The sequence below is a fragment of the Cololabis saira genome, chromosome 21, assembly GCF_033807715.1.
Source record: "Cololabis saira isolate AMF1-May2022 chromosome 21, fColSai1.1, whole genome shotgun sequence".
NCBI lineage: Eukaryota > Metazoa > Chordata > Actinopteri > Beloniformes > Belonidae > Cololabis > Cololabis saira.
The window spans coordinates 20,300,106-20,318,407 of NC_084607.1; the positions used below are offsets into that span (position 1 = coordinate 20,300,106).

Sequence of the window (18,302 nt, forward strand, 5' to 3'; positions counted from 1 at the left end):
TGTGATATACTGCACTCATGGGGTCAGAAGAGGTATTTTCTACATATAGTGGATTTAAAATGTGTTTGCTGTTTGGAGGTAAAGTACACCAGGACCCTATACAGGATTAAACGGGTATAGAAAATGGGTGGATGGATGGATTGAGGTAAAGTGTTAATTATAGTATTATTATACTGATCATCATTATATTCCAATAATGTAATGCTCTGTACTGTATGTTTCCTCATGCCAATTGTCCCGTCAGATACGTCTGCATCCGACAGATGAGGTTCTCTTTTCTTGCTGCCAGGGATGCTAAAAAATGACATAGGAGGGAAAAATACCTATCGGAGATCAGGTTGAGAGTGTGAATTGGTGTCCTTTATAATGTAATGTGATGCCTTTGCAAGATGACAATGATTATTTTTTTTCCCTTCACTGTGGTCCCACATATTCTTGGCTTTTCTAACATCTTCATTCAATTAGCATAAGTGAGCTAATAGTGCCTCGTGTGCCTGGGCTTAATGAGATTGTTAGCTCAGTTATGCCTCTGAGAGTGTGTGCGTGTGCGTGTGTGCGTGTGTGTGTGTGTGTGTGTGGTGTCAGACAGCATTGTGAAGTTAGAAGTGCTCTTATGTTTCTGCAGGTGTGTTGGCGAATAAAAACTGTGTTTTTCTGTAGACTATCTAATATATAGATTTACTGACATAAGAGAGCATCACTAAAGTGTGATTGTATGAAGGGGATGACAAACAACAGAATTGTACTCCAAGTGTAGTCCATGCAAACAGAATGAGACATTTTTTTCTCAGATGGGATGAATTGCAGACCACAAAATAATACAATCATTGCCAGATGTTGATCTACTTAAATGTCAGAACAAGCTGCAGATGCAAGCACATTTATATACCAAGAGATACACAAGTAGGTCAGAGATACATTAACATCCTGATTGTTAAACTGTTGCGCTCTTGTTTTTCTTATTTCCCTGCTCCAGGAGACGGACCTATGAAGAGAAGGACCGTTCTCGACTTGTGTCCTTCAGTCCACTCAAACATGCACCCAGACAAGATGCCAGAAGGGTTAGTTCATCACAATATTGTCAGTTGCATCCTTGGTCTTCCCTGGCACACAACTCTAAAGATTTAGCAAATGGTGTAGTTGTATTTATCAATTGCTGCAAAATAGGTCTGATTGGGAACGGAAATTACAATAAAACTACACACAAAAAATAATCTAGGGCAGTTTCAAATCATAAAACACATATCAGTTGATTAAACTATATTATGAGTAACAAAATTCAGTAATGTGGGACCTGTTGACAAGAAAAACAATCACTTTTCAGTTTAATGATACCAGCTTCGATAGTCAACAATGCTTTATTCTTTAATGTGGGCCAATTTGGAAATTCTTGAATTCATTTCCCAATGGAGCCTGAGGAAATTCCTTGTTTGTGGGTCATAGAAACAATTTATGATGTTTGCAATTCATTACATATATATCACTGTAACCTATACTTACACAAAACATCCTGCCAATTAATTCATACACGGGCTCAAGCATGTACTTTAAAAACATGCTCTTAAATGAAGCCTAGGATATTTCAGAGTTTTAAAGAGACCACAATCAAGCTTTCTTGTTATGAGTCTATAATTGTGGATAATTTTCCCTTTATATATATATATATATATATATATATATATATATATATATATATATATATATATATATATATATATATATATATATATATAAGTACACTAACAGTTTTTGATATGAACAGGTTGGACGCAATAAGCAAAACACCCATCTGAGCAATGCAAGAGCCAGAGAATGTGACATCATCACACCTCTTGGGACGAGGCTTAACAAGTTGTTCTGGCAGCTGTTAAGAAACTTTAGACAAACTTTAAAGAAGTTTGCTTTTTGGGCTTACTGCCACAAAGCTCTCTCCTGAAGGAAGGATTTGTGGCATGAAGGTGTTATGAAGTCACATGAGGTAGCACCCAAACTCAGAGTTGCAGTGAAATCCAGCTGCAGACTTCATTTATACTTAGATTATTGATCTTTTAGTTTTCTGTTGCTGTTTTGTTAGTTTTGAGAAACAGAAAAAATACTTGGTATTATATCAGGTATGATATTGCGAATTGAAATGAAACTTTAACTTTTTTTGTTCGAGGGTGAGACTTTGAGATTGCTATTGCTATTCTAATCAGAAGGGGCATTTAACCCCTGACCTACTCAGATCTGAAATATCTCCGTCAGTACAGTTCCACTGGAGTCCACCCAAGACCCGAATGCCATCAGATCCTAATCACATTCAACAACATCTCTCCATTCCCCTGTTTTCTCAATGTTATTAGATATTTCCTTCATTTTAATGTTGCTGCTCAATTTTAACTTGAGTAAACTGATCTTGTATCAACAAAACCCATGAAAGCTTTTAAATTATACCGTACAAAACCAATCTAGAACTCAGTTGTAACAAAAGGCTGGGTAAAAAAAAGAAAAATGAAAAAAAAATAAGGCAGGCAGTCGAGCTGCATATGTGCCTCTTGTGGAATTTACTGCATAGCGGAAATTATGTGGAACAGCCAACATCTGGAGTGCTGTATGTTACAGTGAGGGAAGAAAAAGTTGGTGAAATGGAGATAGCAAGGGACTACTGATGTTAGTTTGGAAGCAAAGCACATGAAGGTGTGCTGTATTTCTATAAGCTTTTAAAGAAACCTTTTGTTGCTGCCAAGAGAGGAATTATGGCATGTCAGCAGGCGGTGATAACCTCCATCAGTCCCTGCTGTTTGTTTCCTTAGGCCAAAGTGCCAATCAGATTGCTGTCAGAAATGATTTAAATCCCAAACTCATTTAATTCTCCCCTTTTAACTTCCATTATCTTGCTGCTGTTGATGCACGCTTAATGTCAGCTTTTGCTTCTCAGGTGGATGGGGTGTTAAAAGCAGATACGTCTCGTGAAGACAGTGACCTGGACGCTCATCTCAGCAGCTGGAACCTAGGGGTGAGTCTATGGGCATGCTTAGAGCTTCCTGGTTACACAGCCTCACCTCATCAACAGTGGTGAATGCATTTGTAGCTTACAAATAAATCTACACAAGAAAAGGGTGCTGCACCATATTGGAATGCCTGCCAACAGCAGCGGATGTTTATTTTCAACTTTTTGAGTGGTGGTCACTCTACAATGGATGATGGATGATTTAGATAACATTCAATTACTTTGCATTTTTGGTATGTGATGATTAGGCACCTGGTTGAAGCGCCCTTATAATTAGTGTTGCAATGGTGCAGAGTTGGCCTCACTGCTTGGGCACTTATAAACAAATGTTTAAAAAATAAACCCCTCCCAAAGTGTCTTCCCTTTTGGCGGTTGACTGCTATTGTGGGACGTGATGGTTGTGTAAACTGAGAAATTGAAAATGTGCACACCTTTCTTATCTTGTCTGTTGGGAGTGCTCCAGCCAAGGTTTGATAAGTAACCTGCCCCTATGTATTTTATCTCTTATCTTCTTTCCTGCACAACTTATATCTTCCTCTTTTTCCCCCCACTTGTTGCCTCTGACTTTCTCCTACGTTGCCTGCACATTGATGTTTTCCTTCCAACCCTCTCCACTTCTTTTTTCTTACTTTCTCACTTTCTTTCTGTACATACCTATCTTTCTTCCTCTTTCCATGTCCACGCTTCTTTGACTCTCTGCTCTCCCTCAGCCCTCCAGACTTGGGTAATCAGGAATCTCAACAGCAGACGTGAAGCTGTGCACTGCATCAGTGTCTCCTCCTCTGTGTTGAAATACTGATAAGAGGCATTGCTTGGCAACACTCCTCCAAGCCTGCATCTTTCAAATTAACAGGCAGACAAACACGCTAGCAAACCATTCTCAACTTTGTGATCCTTAAGTTTTATAGATTCACTGCTTCAAAGTGCCCAGCTCCTATGAAATTTCAGCATAGCTATGCATCACTCTATCTGGTACATCTTTTTCTTCTCTTCAGAGCTTCTGAAGCAATCTAGAGTCATGTGAAAAAGAAAGTATATTCAATCTGATTTTCAATTGTTTTACTTATCAGGATATAAGAAAAAAAGAATTTGAACTTCACCAGGTCTTAAGGCCGGGACACACCGACCCGATGGCCGACCGTTGGCAAAAAAGCAGTCTGGCTGAAGTGGCTGTTTTCACGTCCGAAAGAAGTCAAGAAGGATCGAAAATAAGATGGCTAATAATAAAAATATAACTCAATCAAACACAAGCCAAATACAAACAGACTCGATGATTGAGTATAGTCAAAGATCTTCTATACACAAGATAGCGCATTGCCGTTACTGGCAATGGTTTGAAATTGTATACACTTCCGGGCTCCTAAGTGGGCATGGGCCCCTCTCCCCACATCGTTTTGGAACATACAACACTAGATACAGTACAACTTTCTTCCAAAAATACTTAAATAATAAAAATAACAGTATTATTAAGCAAAGAAGCTAGTTTTATTTTAGTTTTAAACTTAATTTTATCCGATGGGAAAACGATGAGAGCCAAATCTCGCGAGAGTGTGTTGCTCAGACAGAGACAGGTCTCAAACAAAGTTCATTTTCTCCTAATCTGTCGGTCTGAAAATTGCCATTTTGGTGTCAGAATGTTCAGAAGATTTGTAGCTTTTGAAAAATGGGTCCCATATTTACTTAGGTTACTATGGGGCGAAGGAATTGGTAATAATCTGTGCTCACGTTCACTTTTCCCATAGGACTCAATAGACTCAGGACCTACTTCCGGTCTCCTAAAGGGGCGTGGCAGTCACGTGACACAGATACAGCAACTCGAACCTTAGTGGGCTGTCTCGGTTTATAGAACGTCTCTGGTATAGTTTAGCGTTTGTACCATGCTGTTTAGCTAGTAAGTTTACCATTGTCATTTCCAGTTAACTCTGATTCGCCAGTCACTGGCTAGCACTCCACCAATCAGATCGCTCACAACGGCTGACGGATAATGGCCGATCTTACATGTCGAATCAACTGAAATGATCGCAGACGTCGACGGACAACAGCACGGCCTGACTTGAGGCACCGCCCTCGTCAGACGACGTCCGCCGGCTGATTATCGGGTTGGTGTGTCCCCACGTTTAAAATGACCCCACCATTATTTATACAATAAAAACTAAGACATAATTCAGAAGCAGTGAGTGAAAAATTAAGCATAATTCTGTACCCTGTAGAACAATCTTTATTGCTTCAGTTCCGTTGGTCAACTCATGCCCCTCCGTTCTTTCCTCTGGCCCAGCAAAGAGTTGGTGCTACTTTGGAACCGCTTTTTTTGGCCCGGAGCCAGTTCTTTGTCAGTGGGAACAGAAAGACCGGTTTCAAAATCAGCAGTGGCCCAGAACCAGCCCTGGAACTGGTTTGGTGGAAATGGGGTATTAGTGTCTGTAAGATGTTCGGGGTAAGTGAGGGAGCATGGTACTGCTGACTCGCTGCACAAACGACTAGCCATTTCCGTGTTATCCAACTGTCCGTATTTATTTTCCTCCAACGCCGAACAAACAGTCAAAAGCAAGGCAAGGCAAGGCAAGATATTCACTCTCAGTTTGTAGATATGTCAAGCGGTCAACAAAAAATTACTCTCCCTACTCACCCCCTCGCCATGCAGCCGCCGCGGTGAACAGGTGAATATATGCCCATTCATTCAATTACTTGAATCACCCCGCTTGTAGACATCAACAAAGTCGTGGGGGCTGCGTGACATCATCGTGTCATAATAAACCGGTTATATCTTCAAAACTAAAGCAGCACAAACATTTTTTTTCTCTGCACAAACCAGCACTAACACAGCAAAAACAAACTAGACCATTTTGGTTAATTTTGGACAAAGTCAGGGGGCTGCGTGACATCATCGCGTCATAATTAACCCGTTATATCTTGAAAACTAAAGCCGCACAAATGAAATTTCTTTCTGCACAAGCCCTAATGCAGCACAAACAAACTAGACCATTTTGGTTAATTTTGGACAAAGTCGGGGGGCTGCGTGAACTTAGAATGACCTTTTGAAATGTAACGTTATATTTTAAAAACTAAAGCAGCACAAACAAAATGTATTTCTGCACAAACCAGCACTAACGCAGCACAAATGATTGAGAATATTTTCACTAAGTTTTGCGTGGGGTGGGTGGCCAGCACACAGGTGTCTGAGGTGGAGGCTTTTAGGATTTTATCATCAGTGTCAGGTCAGTTTGCTGGGATGTCATTTTAAAATGATTGAGTCCAATATTTTTCTAAATCCATTTAGTGCTCTCTTGTTTTGATGTAGGAAATGGAATGAAATAAACTCTATTACCCATTGTTTCAAAATACCAATTGACCAATTGCTTCTTTAAGATTATTGCTGATGTGTTTACTCCTGGTCATTGTGTTATCTCGCATCGTATTTCTTTCGAGTCTAGTGGAATTAAGTCAGTGTAGTTAGCATGGTAACCATACTACACAATGGATGACACATTACCTGGGGCTCACAGTTTTGCAAGAAACACAAAACCTGAATCAGCTGTACAGCCATCTGTTTCAACTTTCAGTTAGTTTGCAGTTTGTGTGTTTGAGCAACTAGATTTATCTCTAATGTGAGTTGAGTAATAAAGTAGAGCAACATTTCCCTGTCCGGCCTATAAAACATTTTTTTCTCCCCTGCATGCAGTGTTAAATGTTAGGCCCTGCCACTTGGCTTTTCACTGTCTGTGGCTAAATGGTTGTGCCGAGAGCTTGCTCAATACTAGTCTGAAATTATGAAGCCGTCAGCGTGTGTGTTTGTCTGGAGAGCCAGTGCTTGTGATTATTCCTCTTGTGCATCCGTCCATCCATCTCCGTCAGGTTCCAATGACACAGGACACGATGCCAGCAGTGAGGCTGGACAAACATTCACTTAGAGGAGCATATGTGTGGGGACACAGAGAAGAGTGCACACACAGGCATACGTACGCATCAAGTCAAGTTTAGCATCACCCGTTGCCAGAATTAAACCACAGCATTTACTCTACATGTCTTATTTGCCCTGTGGGCTGTGCTCAATCAAATGTGATCACTGGCTGTCTGTGGATATAAAAAGAAATCCCATTCTTGTTTGTCAGCCAGGGCACCAGTTTAGAAGTATATTGATTGATTCATCACTGGTATTTTTTTTTATCCACTGTCAGATCTAAGCAGCAATTCGTCATTCATCCCGGCACCCACCCTGCTGCTATTCTCTAGGATTAGTTTGTATTTTCCTCTTTTCCTCTTTCACCTGCCACCAAATCACCCCAAAGCAACTTATTGTAACTCAATGTTTCTACTGTAGTTTTAACTCTTATCGTCCCAAGGTCTGAGGTTAATTCAAGTTCGCCCTTCCCCCCTGGTCCTTGTTCATCTTGTCAATCTCCATGTTGAGAAAGGGGGGCAGTGGAACTGTTTTTACTGACACTCAGTATCATCTTAAACTTCCTTTACTTTTCAAAGCCCTGATTCTGCTGGCTAGTTATCAGCCCGAACAGACAGCCCAAGTCCATCCGAAAGAAATGTTGTCCGATTGTTTTTGTTCACGTGAAAGTAATGGGGCCATACACAGATCTCAGATAGTGCAGGCCAAACAGCAAGATGTCAACAGACAGATATTTTTGCAGTTTGTGTTACAGTTGGTGAACCATATTGATGAAATGCGGCAAAGTCACATGGACTGTGACCAGCTTACTTTCAGGTGGTTTAGCTGTTCACTCTTTTCAGTCTCTTGCGTTTCATATTGTAATCAAAGAACATGCTGTGTCAGTGTTTGGCAAGAATGTATACACATTTGTCTCCATGTGATGGTAAACAGACTGGAGATAGCTTACAGATTAGCGGTCCCTGGTGTTGACAAAAAGGGACAGTAAAAAGGGCCTGAGAGCGGAAACAGAGCTGGCCACACACACAAAGCCTTGAAGTAGCGCAACGCTTTCTGTCTCTCTAAACAGACAAGGGTTGACGGAAGAGACTCCGGCCACAGAGCCGGGCTTTGATGTGCTTTCCACATTGTTTATGGCAAACTCAGGGCGAAGGATAGATTCTGGTACTGGCGAGGCTTTGTTAAGAGAGGAAGAGGAGAAAGAGAGGTCTAAAGTTTTCCTGTTTACTCTTTCAGATTGAAAACCCAAGGTATTTGAGAGAGAAGCCCATCCCCTTGTCACCAGTACATTTTCAGTTGCTCCTTTGTGGTTTATTTGTTCTTACAGAGATGAAGGTGCTTTTCAAACCTCTCATCACCTAATTTTTCTCTCCTTTATCTCCCTTGATTTTTAAGTCAACTTTTGAGAGGAATTGCAGCTATACCAGTGATCATGGCCCATTTAGCATAGAGGTATGCACTGCATGAGAGCAAAACATAATGCTACCTAAAAGCGTCTTTTTTTGATAAGACTTCACAAATAACACTGTTATCTTCTTTTTCGTATCCAAAAGGTAGCTGTAGCTGGTGTTTAAGAGAGACAGTCATTCATATGCATTTCAATGAGCCTTAAACCCTTGCCTCTTGTTGTTCAGTATGCTCAGCCTTTGTATAGAAACAAGTGTGAAATTCGTGCAGGGTTCCCAAGAATGCTTTGTGGCAATAGACGCTCCCACAGCCATTTCCATACATCCACAGACATGGTTCGCATTTTTGAAATGGCCAAGCCTTTTGGAAGACAAACATAATGCCAGCTTCCAGTGATGACAGTTTTTTTTTCTGTTTGTGGATTTAAGCTGAAAATCCTATTTTGAAAGCATGCTTTGAAGTCCCCCTCCCCCACCCACGCAACTCTACCCAACCTCCAGCCATCCCTTCCACTAGTCACCTTAAATGTAGTGTTAAATATAAACCTGAGCATGACTCGTCTCTAATGGTCATAGTTTTTCATTGCTGCTGCTGTCAGATCGGCAGCTTCTGCTTTGTTATTAGCGGGCTGAGGGTGTCATTAAAGGTATTGTGACATCATTTTTAACATGCTTTTAACACTATTAAAAGTCTTGGGCAACATCCCTCAAATGTGTCTAAAAGAGTGTAACAAGAAAAACTTCACTCTAGTAATCTTTTCCTGGCTTTTTATTACAGTGTTTTTTTGCGCCGTGAAAAATGCTTCCTTTCCCCCCTTTCCTGTCAATCATTGCTCCGCTCCTCCTCCAAACCTCCTCCTCCTCCAGCCATACGCTCACAGCGGCGTCGGAGCGACAGGCGAAGCATGCACGGAAAAGCAGGAGGGCGAACCACAGCAAACAATCATAAAAATAAAGGCATGCAAGCAGCACTGTCCCCTTATCTTAAGTCCAGTCAGTGGCCGCGGGTCTTCTTAGCAGTTTTCCTCCGGTGATTAGAACAAAAGAGGCGTGTTAAGCCTCATTTATGGTTCCGCGTTAAATCGACGCAGAGCTTACGCCGTAGGGTTCAGCGTATGGTGCGCGTCGCCGCGTAACCCTACGCCGTAGGCTCTGCGTCGGTGTAACGCGGAACCATAAATCAGCCTTTATGGTGCGCTGGAGAGGAGAGGAGACAGGGAGCTGGGTGGAGGGGGCGGTGATTTAGCGGGCCGTTACGTAACGATCCGCCACCAAACCAGATGCGCCGTTTTTGCATAGTTATGCGGAAAATCCCAGAAAGCACACAATACACTGAATGTTAAAAGTTCGTTGTTTTTTGGGTGTAATTGATGTCAAGTCCCCCAACAAAACACAAAAAATCAAGAAAAATTTGTTTTTCATGTCACAATCCCTTTAAGAGTCATTTGGATTGTTGATCTTCCACAGCCATAACATGGTTTTGTCTCTTTCTGCCAAACACTTTTTGCGCATCTACCCTGTCAGGTATCTGTAGACTGATGTAACATAGCAAATCCAATATGGAGGCATTAAAGCAACACCTTATGCTGTTTGATCGTACCCATGATGAGCTGACTGGCTCTGCATCGCTGAATATCATGGGAAAACACAACATTAAATGCACACACCAGCTTCTTAGCAGTGTTACCTGGTAACGAGCTACTCTTTCGCAAACTTCTATAATACTGACTGGTGTATTATGCTTGCATCAATTGTACTGAGTACAGTTTATAAACACAGTTATTAGTACTTTGTCATGAGGTATTGAGTCCTCTCTGTATGTATTTGGTTTATTTGGCCCGTAAGTAAGTTTAACCCAATATTGGGATTAGTCTGAGTTTTTTAAGATTGAATGTGTATTTTTCATTGAAAAAAAAAACAACTTTATAGATGGAATAGAGGAAGGAAACATGAAGTGTCATTTCCACTGATGCTGCTTGCTAGCTATATGGGAAACAGTTCAGGAAAGCCGCAGGGAAAAATTGGGAACGACACAATGGAAACAAGAGGAAATGGAGTAGAACTGGAGTTTATTTATTCCCTCTATATGGTCCGATGAGCCCACTGAAGCTTTCTATTCCACCTCTGATGTATTTCCCTTGTACAGAGATTATGCTGATAGACTGAAAATGTAGCTTTATTGAGCAGGGATTGAAGTGGAAAGTGCATAAATTGAAGGGGAGACCACTGAAAGATGTGGTCATATAGTGGTGTAACGCTCAATTTCCACAAGCAACTAGAAATAATTGCCAGCAATGCTAATATGCTTTCAGCCATGAGGTTGACAAATGCTGAATGTGCCTCTATTAACTTTTGTACATCATACAATTTACTCCACTGTTTTTTTTCCCTTTTGGAAAAATTTCAATCACTCTGGTGATTTATTTTCATATTTTCAGTTCGCTCTTGTGTTAGTGTAAACCAGCTGACTCCAGCTGTTAAAACAGGCAGCATACTGTAGTGGTTCTAAGACATCTATTCTTTGTGCAAGACAAATTTTCACCAAAATAAAAACAGCTTTCCCTGTCCTAACGTCTTTGAGTGAACCTCTGAGAAGCAAAATGCTCAATAATGGGAGGGCTGTTTGTTAGAAATAGGTTGCTTGTATCCTGTATTTATGAAAACTGGTTGTTGAAAATAGACTTAAGGTAGTTATACTTAAAGGAGACCTATTATGAAAAACACGTTTTCTCTTGCTTTAACATATATAAAGTGGTCTCTCATCAGCCTGCCAACTCAGAGAAGGAGGAAAGCAACCAAATTCTGCAGTGTCTGTACAGCCGCCCGGATGAGCCATCCAGTGTGATGTGGATCTACGAGCCATTCAGATTCTGCTCCCTTTTGTTATGTGACGACGGGAGCGATTTATATAGGTTGGCCTCCGATGCTTGAAACCACGCCCACAACTAACTCTGGCCAACTCCGCCGGCCGGAGCTTCCGCCATTTTTTCGTAGCGGTGTATCGTGTCATTCAGGCAGCCAATTAGCACAGAGCCTCATTATCATAGCCGCCCCGTCCACTCAGAATCCTGCATAGATAATGAGGTTAGAGACTGGGGCCCCGTTTACACATAGCCGGGTATTTACAAAAACAGATATTTCCCCCTCTACGTTTTCAAAAATATCATCGTTTAGACGAACCCGCATGAAAATGCTGTTAAGGTGCTATGAGCAGCCAAACCTGCAGGGGGCAGTGTAACGAGAAGCATAAAGTAAATGCTAGCCAATCGGAATCCTGGAAAAAAAACATCAACAAATGACACGTGTGAAGCCTGAATAATATGGTTCCGCGTTAAATCGACGGCGTAGCCTACGTACGGTGTGCGTCGCCACGTACCCAACGCCGTAGGCTCTGTGTTGGTGTAACGCGGAACCATAAATCAGCCTGGACTGCCAGTTACTCCAAGACGGAACGAGAGTCTTTTGTTTGGAGTGACAGAGAAGTGGAGTTACTTTTAACTATGACTTTAGAATATAAAACAGGTAAAATACAAGAAAATATTGACGGTGGCCAAACAAATTGTAAACACAGGTCGCACACATGACGCTGGTGACGTTTCTGTTGCATAATGTGACGTTCTGAAGCCTAAATCTCTGTTTTCCTCTGTTTAGACGCAAACGTGAAAACAGAGTTTTTGAAAATCTCCACTTTGGCCGGAGTTTTCAGAAATGATCGTTTTTGGTGACTTTGAGCTCCGTTTTCGTGTAAACGAACGGCCAAAACGCATGAAAACGCCTCCGTTTTTGCTCCGTGTAAACGGGGCCTGAGAAGCTAAAGACATGGCTCAGAGGCTCAATTTCTAATTTATTTAGAAAAAACAATCAAACGCTTGTTTTTAAGACATTCAAGCCCTGTTTAAAATAGGTATTAGATGCCATAATAGGTCTCCTTTAAGGTTGCATCCAAAGGCCCTAAGTAAAACAGCTGAGTATGAGCCTTTACTGTGCATCCTATTGTTTAAAGATGAAAGCTCTCAAACATCTTCAGTGTAGACAAAGCTTTACTCTTGTTTATATGTTTGGCAGAAGAGTATGGGTTCAGGCCGTGCTTTTCTTCACCTGCTGTCCTGTAACTTTCTTGTCTCATTAAAAGGAATTTCAATTACATCACCTCCCTATAATCCTTAAAGTATAATTGAAAATTTACTCAGATTTAGAGTTGTATTATTGCCACATGTCATCCCGTTGTTCACAGATTAACATTAATATCTCAGGTTATACATCAAGCTCACCTTTTCGCTTATCTGTCGATTGTATTTTTCTGTGTTCACTTTTATTGGAAAAGACTGCATAAAGACGTGTCCAGAATGTAGCTATCACCTCACAAAACGACATCTGGTATGAGCTTCAGCTCACCTGTGACCATGAATCAGGATGATTTAGTGCCGCCTGCATTTTTCCAATCGAACTATGTGTGGTAGCTGAGAAACTTCACAGAAATGCTGCCTCTCCTTTGAGCCACTTATCCTAAACATATGTGCTTGCTTATTGGGTATTTCTGGAAAATGCCTTGCAGGAGTAGGAGAGTCCTCATGATCCTGAAGCAAACTCTGAAAGTACTTAGTATTAAGACAACTGGGCTTTTATTTGTAAAATCAATTATATGGTGACTGATGTGTCAGTTTTAGTTCACCATAGGCCCAAGGCTGGTGATTACAGAAGAAAATGACAGACTGATTAAAACACTCAGCTTTTCATTCAGAGTTTGTGTGTTCTTGCCGCCATCAAGATTTTCCTTTGGTACCTAACCTGAGGGGTAGTTGTCAGCAAGCTATTAGATGAGTGTGTTAGTGTCAAGCAGTCACGCTATAATGGTCGCAATCTCCCGGCTGGGGATCAGACCCCTTTGCTTTCTGATGCCATATTGATGCAGTCTCTCTAATCTAAAAATCCTCTGAGATGGAGCTTGAGTTTTGAGCCTGTGATTTAGAGGGCCATGGCCCATCTTATCTGATCACTTTTGAAAGCTAAAAGAGGAGTAACCTGAGTTTCAGTCGTGAAAAGGGGACTAGTTCTGAAGTGGGATTTGAAGACGTTACTTCAGGCTAGGAGACATAAGGGATCACAGTGTTTCATAATAATAAAGTTACTATGACTATTTGAAGCATGTTTTTGGTTAATTTGTATTTTCTCACTTATTGTGTACTGTGGGAATATATGCATTCAACAATATACGCCTACTCTCTCTCGCTCTCTTCATGTGCGTGCGTGCGTGCGTGCGTGCGTGCGTGCGTGCGTGCGTGCGTGCGTGCGTGCGTGCGTGCGTGCGTGCGTGCGTGCGTGCGTGCGTGCGTGCGTGCGTGCGTGCGTGCGTGTACTGCTGTTCTCCATAAACCTGAATGATCAAGACTCTTTTTGCCAGATTATTGATAAGTGGATTTGGATACCGGTTGAGAAGTGGAACAATCATCAGCCAGCTCATTAGGATATGGAAGACTGAGACATGAATTCAAACATTTATCTCACCAAAATATATATAACAGCAATATCTGAATCTCAGTTGGACTAAATAAATACACTGAAATGGAATCAAAGAGGAGAAAATGATGACAGCTTAAAGGTTCAACCTAACAGAACATTATATAACACATGTTCAGAACAGCTATTAATCTCTTGGGATCCCGCAAGCAATTGGCAACAATGAAAAGGCTGTAAGGTTATCAGCCCCATCCATGTACCCAAAAAGAGTGATGCAGATCCTAGAGCCTTCTGAATGGGAAGAACAAAGTCCAACCTGTCAAAAGAGTTGTGCTGCCATCAAGGAGTTACCCTGCTTTGTAAAATAACTGGGCCACATGGAAAAGATGGAAGGCACTTACTTCAAGGAGAGGAAGCCCCTCAGAATGCATTAATAGTTTTACCCCAAGTCAAGCAGTCTGACACTATACACTAAGGCCCCGTTTACACGGGGCAAAAACGGAGGTGTTTTCATGCGTTTTGGCCGTTCGTTTACACGAAAACGGAGGTCAAAGCCCCCAAAAACGATCATTTCTGAAAACTCCGGCCAAAGTGGAGATTTTCAAAAAATCCGTTTTCACGTTTGCGTCTAAACAGAGAAAACGGAGGAAAACGGAGATTTACGTCACATTATGCGACAGAAACGTCACCAGCAGCGTCATGAGTGCGACGTGCGACCTGTGTTTACAATTTGTTTGGCCACCGTCAATATTTTGTTTTATTTTACCTGTTTGAAATTCTCTCAGACTCTCGTTCCATTTTGGAAGTAAAGCCTGAATTATGGTCCTGCGTTAAATCGACGCAGAGCCTACGGCGTAAGGTACGCGGCGATGCACGCCGTACGGTGTGCGTCGCCGCGTTGGTGTAACGCGGAACCATAAATCAGCCTTGACTGGAAGTTACACGTGTCATTTGTTGATGTTTTTTCCAGGATTCTGATTGGCTGGCTTGACGTTAACAGCGTATTCATGTGGGTCCGTGTAAACGAGGATATTTTTGAAAACGTAGGGGGGAAAATATCCGTTTTTGTAAATACCCGGCTACGTGTAAACGGGGCCTCAGTGAAAGGAGATAAGTCAGGGATTGGGAGGCATCAAAACCACCATCCTGGGTGAAACCATAAAGATCCAGACGTACATCCATTAGATAACCCCCAACCATGAACTACTTAGTTAATGTCACAGGTAGCAAAAACCCAGTGAGAAGGAGGATGAGGAAGAACAAAACCTTGCAGGACATGTACCACTGGTAGATCAAAGAAGCAGCATATATCAAGAATTTATACCAGTGGCTAGAAAAGACTGGTCTGAAGGACAGTACTCAAGTTCAATGTGGAAATCCGTAATGCCTCAAGTCTGGTCCTCAGGGGCCCCTGCCCTTCATGCTTTAGATGTTTGTCTGCTCTAGCACACTGGATTCAAATGAATTAATCACTATCAGCTTGTCACCAAGGTCTACAAAAGTGTGTCCATGACCCACTTATTTGAAGCAGGTGCTTTAGAACATGAACACATCTGGAGTAAAGCAACATCTGTGAGGGGTACAGGTTGGAAATCTTAATGTCCAGATCTGAGAAACGGTAGAGTGGAGGACAGTAGAGAGATCTTGGAGTTTCAGAATCCCGACTGAAACTGGACACTGGGGTGGTTGACAAACTACAGAAGAAAGCAGTGGTGATAGATAAAGAAATGCCAGGCAACAGCAACATATGGAAGGAATACAAGAAGTAGGAAAAGCAGAAAGCAGAAACAGAAAAAATGTGGAAAGTGAAGGTAACAGTGGTGCCACTGGTAATCGAGGAACTTGGTGCTATGACTCCCAAACTGGAGCAACATCAGGGAGTAACATCAGAGATCTCTGTCTAAAAGCACAAAGTCTCAGAAACAGTTAAAATATTGCAAAACTCTCCCAAGCTACACACACACACACACACACACACACACACACACACACACACACACACACACACACACACACACACACACACACACACACACACACACACACACACACACACACACACACACACACACACACACACACACACGTATACATACATAGATTAAATTGTAGGCATTGTTTTTTTTTATCCACCCTTATTATCTGAGCAGATTGTAGTAAATTAACTTCTTGTTAGAGTGTGGAAATGGCGTCTGGCTGCTCCTCAGTAGATAGCACAGTGCTGCATACTGACTGTCCTAGAGTGTCTGTTTATACAGAAGATGAAAGAAACACCGTGACATTGTACATCTCAGGCAAGATAAAGGAGATGCATAAATGCAGCCTTACTTTGTAGAGCTCAAACAGTTAGTAGACGATTCGTGGACACATCTCCCTGAGGAAAAAGGCCTCGACCCCACGCCCACTTTTGAGAGCAGAGAAAGCAACTGTTCCCCTCTTCTCATCACATTCATTCTCCCATTCCCCCTGCTTTCCTCCCTACAGTACCTCTCATCCTCTCAAAAGCGAAGTGTCTTAAAACATGGCATCTTACAGTGCTCACTACAACTCAGGAGAACAGAAAAGGGAAAAAAGCTTTACCACCCAGTCAGGCTGATTGAAGGTGTCTCAGAAGCCTTAGGTGTACGACATTCCTCTTCCTCCTTCCTTCACTGACGCCTTTATAAACAAGTTTCAAACACCCCTGATCTAGTTTGACAAACTTTCTCCAAAGAGCATTTGAAGAGAGGATGAGAAAGTGACACCCCCCCATGAGCTTTTTTTTTTTTAAAGGCACCGGCAGAATCAGGTCTCTACTTTTTTTTGCTTTTCAATCACTGCCATCTGTCTTTTCCCTTTTTTCCTCTGTCTTTCTTTCACTTCTCTGACTTCTCTTCTATGCTGACAGGTCTCTTGTGGTCCCTTCAATTGTACAAGAAGTAGTGGTAAATCTAGAAAAAAAGGCAGAGAAGAAAGAACGGAATACTTAACAAAGCTTTGTCATGGATACAGTGAATAAATTGTGCTCAGGTGCATTAATGAGGAGAAGCATCTAGAAGTCAAGTTACGCATTTTATTGGACTTTTATTTTTTGGCTCAGAATGTGAAAGGAATTGCTGACTTCTGAATGAATCCTAAGCTCCCAGAGAAAAATGCCTAAGTTGTTCTTTTACATTCTTTGGCATGTTGATTACTTTATTATATTGTATTAATATGTATCCTCTTACTCTATACTGCAGTTGAATAATTTCTCATTCAAATGGCGCATTTACTTCCATTTTATATTTACCAAGCACAGTCAAACCCCACTGAACATCTTTAATGACCGTGCCAAGTAATGCTTTAGGAATTTTCTGCTTAATGATTTTGATGACTATAACAAGAGCTGGCTTCAGGATGTTGTTAACCACCGGCACACTCACACACAAACAAGCACATTTTCAAAGGAAAAACTTTGACAGTGACTAAACATGAGCAGTGACATCAAAGCACATGGCCAGTCATCTTTCTGTCAAAGGTTTTCTTTGTGTCTGCATGTGCTGTGTTATTTGTGAGGGGAAACATCTTGTAAGCAAATTAATTAGAGACGGTAGCTTTAAAAAAGAACAACAACAAGGGACAAATAAGTTTTCTAAAGATCAAAACAAAACACAAGAGGGAAGGAAGTTATCAAAATGTACCATAGCAACGCCATCTAAAATTTCCAGGGAATTGACATGCTCTGGACTACACGGATATTGCTGGCTGAGGCCTAAAAATGTGTCCTAGTATTATGTGCCAGGAAGAAAATGAAGACTCCTATGCACATTTTTAAGGGGCTATATTGTGCTTTTGGATTATTTCTTTTTTTTTCACAGTGTTATAGAGCTTTTTGCAGATGTACAAGGTCTATCGTATTAAAAAGCAAAAGTTCATGTCAAATTTTGTTATATACATCTGCCACAAAAGACCTACATGATAGAAAGAGAAAGGACCAACTTGGAATTTTGTTTTGGCTGCAGTCTGCAACTGAGCTGTTAGCTGTCACTATTTAACTACACAATGTTCTTTTAAAAGAGCTGTTATTGGGACCCTCCCCCTCCCGTCACCAATAATCACTTTTAAAAAACTATTGTTACTCACAGTTTGATTGGTAAAACGTCTTTCCTGTTTGTGAAAATGCAAAAATAAAGTTTAAATCAGTAGGCATCTTTAATCTATTAATTAATTATCAATGAATATACATCACCTTTGTCACATGTGTTCCACTGTATCGCTATAGGAAAATGACCCTGAGAATAAAGGTCTCACAATTCACAAGCCTTATTAAATACAGGCGTTTTGACCCTCTAAAAAATATCTCAGTCCAAGTTTGAGACGAATAAGAAATGGAGGCTAACCAGCATCGTGGGGCAGTTGTGGAGTTTGCCTCCATTATTGATTAAACTGATTGTGTCCAACAGTTCTGTTGTATGTAACCACTGCATCCTGGTAATGGTGCTTTGCCAAAAATAGTTCCTTATATTTGTCGTTTTTTTTTTTTTTTAAAGATTGTTGTGTCTGCTTGTACACAAGGAAATGTTATTTTGGAGGA

The 18,302-nt window shown here is 41.2% G+C and overlaps 1 protein-coding gene across 5 annotated transcripts in view; it reads left to right on the plus strand.

Annotated features, from left to right (window-relative positions):
- cep112 (centrosomal protein 112) overlaps window positions 1-18,302 on the plus strand; it is a 123,391-nt gene that overhangs the window by 8,787 nt on the left and 96,302 nt on the right. For all 5 annotated transcript variants that reach the window (XR_009770757.1, XM_061712728.1, XM_061712729.1 and 2 more), the window contains 2 exons: window positions 977-1,061; window positions 2,918-2,995. Coding sequence is in view for 4 of the 5 variants with exons in the window: in XM_061712728.1 (XP_061568712.1) it covers window positions 977-1,061; window positions 2,918-2,995 (163 nt within the window). In the remaining variant the exon portion in view is untranslated. The remainder of the gene's footprint in view (window positions 1-976; window positions 1,062-2,917; window positions 2,996-18,302) is intronic.